The sequence below is a fragment of the Aplosporella prunicola genome, assembly GCF_010093885.1.
Source record: "Aplosporella prunicola CBS 121167 unplaced genomic scaffold K452scaffold_216, whole genome shotgun sequence".
NCBI lineage: Eukaryota > Fungi > Ascomycota > Dothideomycetes > Botryosphaeriales > Aplosporellaceae > Aplosporella > Aplosporella prunicola.
Window position 1 is genome coordinate 503 of NW_022983744.1, and position 2,396 is coordinate 2,898.

Genomic DNA, 2,396 nt, shown 5'->3' on the forward strand with positions numbered 1-2,396 from the left:
TTTTAAGTCACCCAAGTCTGCCTCTGCTCCTGCTGTTTATTTTTTTTTATTTTTGTTTTTATAAAAACAAATAAAAAAAAATAAGCAGGACACCAGGCTAAGGAGGATAAAGTAATTATAACAAGTTAATTTATATCATCCCTTATCTAGTTATATATTTACATCAAAAAATTTTTCAATTTTTAGCTGTTTACCTATTCTGCCTCTGCTCCTGCTGTTTATTTTTTTTTTTTTTTTTGCAGGCGGCCGCCAGGTATTTTATCCAGCCTCAACTGCTGTTTATTTTTTTTTATTTTGTTTTTATAAAAACAAATAAAAAAAATAAGCAGGGCACCAGTTCAAGGGGGTAAGAGAAATAGTTTATTTACTAAAGGGTAGATATTAGGGCCGTAACAAATATATAAGAATATGCTTCTTCTAATAACAAACTTTTTGTATGTATATACACTGTAAACTAACAAAAATGGCGAACATATTAGACTATTACTAATATACGTGTGTGAAACCCTTTCTTATACTTCTCACAATAATCTAAGGTTGTCTTTTGTATAAGAGGGGGGGGGGTTTCACTTACCCGTATATAGCCGATCGAATTGGTTAGAAACTGGTAAAACCAAATGTCGGTAAATTTATTAGTTAGTTGCAAAGTAACTAATCGATTAATTTTACTATATACGCTGATTTGGATCACATCAAATCTCCCACCCACCCACGTATAATAGTTTTAATAGTTTTTAATAGTTTTTTAATGGTATTTTTAATAAGTCATGGCAAATAAAATTTATCCTACAAATAATCACAATATTCAATATTCAACATACCTTTATTTTCTATTCATATTTCTCTTCAAAATTTATATATATACTTTTACAGGTCTTCGTTTTAGTTGTGTCTTCATCTTGGTAAAAAAGTATTACTAAGACCATCTAAGTCATAATTCTCATGCAAAACCCTTATAGATTCTATTACCCTAGAAGATAATGCTGTAGAACCAGGAGATGGTTCTCTGAAGATACCACCATAATACCTATGCCTAATACAATAACTTACTTTGCTGTAATATTTTAACTCATCCGATAACTGTCAGATATTAGAGAATTTTATACCAGTATTATATATTTGGTTGCTAGCCCCATGTGCTGCACTAAAATCAGCTAAAAAATCAGCTAAATTATCAGTATCAGTACGATCAGTAGCAGCAGCAAAAGTATGATTTGCTGGAGGTACTGGAGGGCCATCACGCTCATTATTAGTCGGACGATAAGAATCCCTAATAGGATCATAATAATTATTATTATTATTATTATCCCCCGCTTGCGCAGAAGAATAAACAGTATTATCTGTATCAAAGTCAAAAGCTGCTGAATAATTAGAATGAAAATCTATTAAATAATTACTTAAATATCCATCTAGATAAAAACATACTAATATTATTAACAAAGTATAGCAAATATTGCATATTGGTAGAAGAATAGGTATGTAAGGCTCCCATAGTACAAGTTTTAATTTTAGCAGAGTTAATGTAGATTTATTTGGTAAAAATCTTATGATTGAATATCTGTTTATTTGGTTAGAAAGGACTTTTATCGGATAACTTCTTTCGAAGCCCATTAGAGTACACCTTAAACTTCTGAATGTTATAGCTCATTTATTCAGTAGTCAACTACCATCTACTCGTTGCTCTTTTACAAAATTTAAAATAAGATTTCTCCTAATACTGAATTGTACCATAGGATTACTCTTACGGTAGAATTTAAACTCTGACTTAGATCCGCGATATCCCATTTCTCTTTCGATCATCTTCTGACTTGTTACCTTACCTGAGTAATTAGTTCAGCCACATATAGCCTTTCGACTACAATTTGGTACCAGAAGCTTTAGGAGGTCCCCGGAGTTTGATAGTTTTACCCGCAATAGAGATATCCCACATCTCATAGCTGGAGAGCCATATGTAGAAATAGACAGAATCTGGCCCGTGTAAAGTAATAACTTATTTGTTATTATAACTCATTAGTAACTATTCTTTAGTAAATCTATATATATATTTATCTTATCCTGTAAGATAAATATAATTTACTAAAGGGGGAGAAATTAGGGCCGTAAGGCCCCCCCCCCCAGAAATATAAGTATGAACGAAGAAATAATACATTGGATAGTTGGGAGGGGGTAGGCGTACGCCAACCCTCCATCAAAGTAAGTGTTAGTAGTAGCTATTCTGGCCTCTTCCCTCATCTCTTCAGCCTCCTCCCCTGCTGGTGCACTCTTTTATGACATCCCATATTCCTGTTACATCTATAGGAAGAATTGATTATTCCATATAGATGTTACCTCCTTAGCTGTTGGTTGACAACAGCAGTAGGAGAGGGGACTCGGATATAGCTAAGTGAAACTTAGAT

General features: G+C 32.8%; 1 protein-coding gene across 1 annotated transcript; it reads left to right on the forward strand.

Annotated features, from left to right (window-relative positions):
• Positions 1 to 1,828: 1,828 nt before the first annotated feature.
• K452DRAFT_239947 (uncharacterized protein) lies at positions 1,829 to 1,981 on the forward strand (the record flags this gene model as incomplete). Its single annotated transcript, XM_033537766.1, has 1 exon — positions 1,829 to 1,981. A coding segment is annotated over one exon (153 nt), but the record flags the coding sequence as incomplete, so codon positions are not given.
• Positions 1,982 to 2,396: the final 415 nt, after the last annotated feature.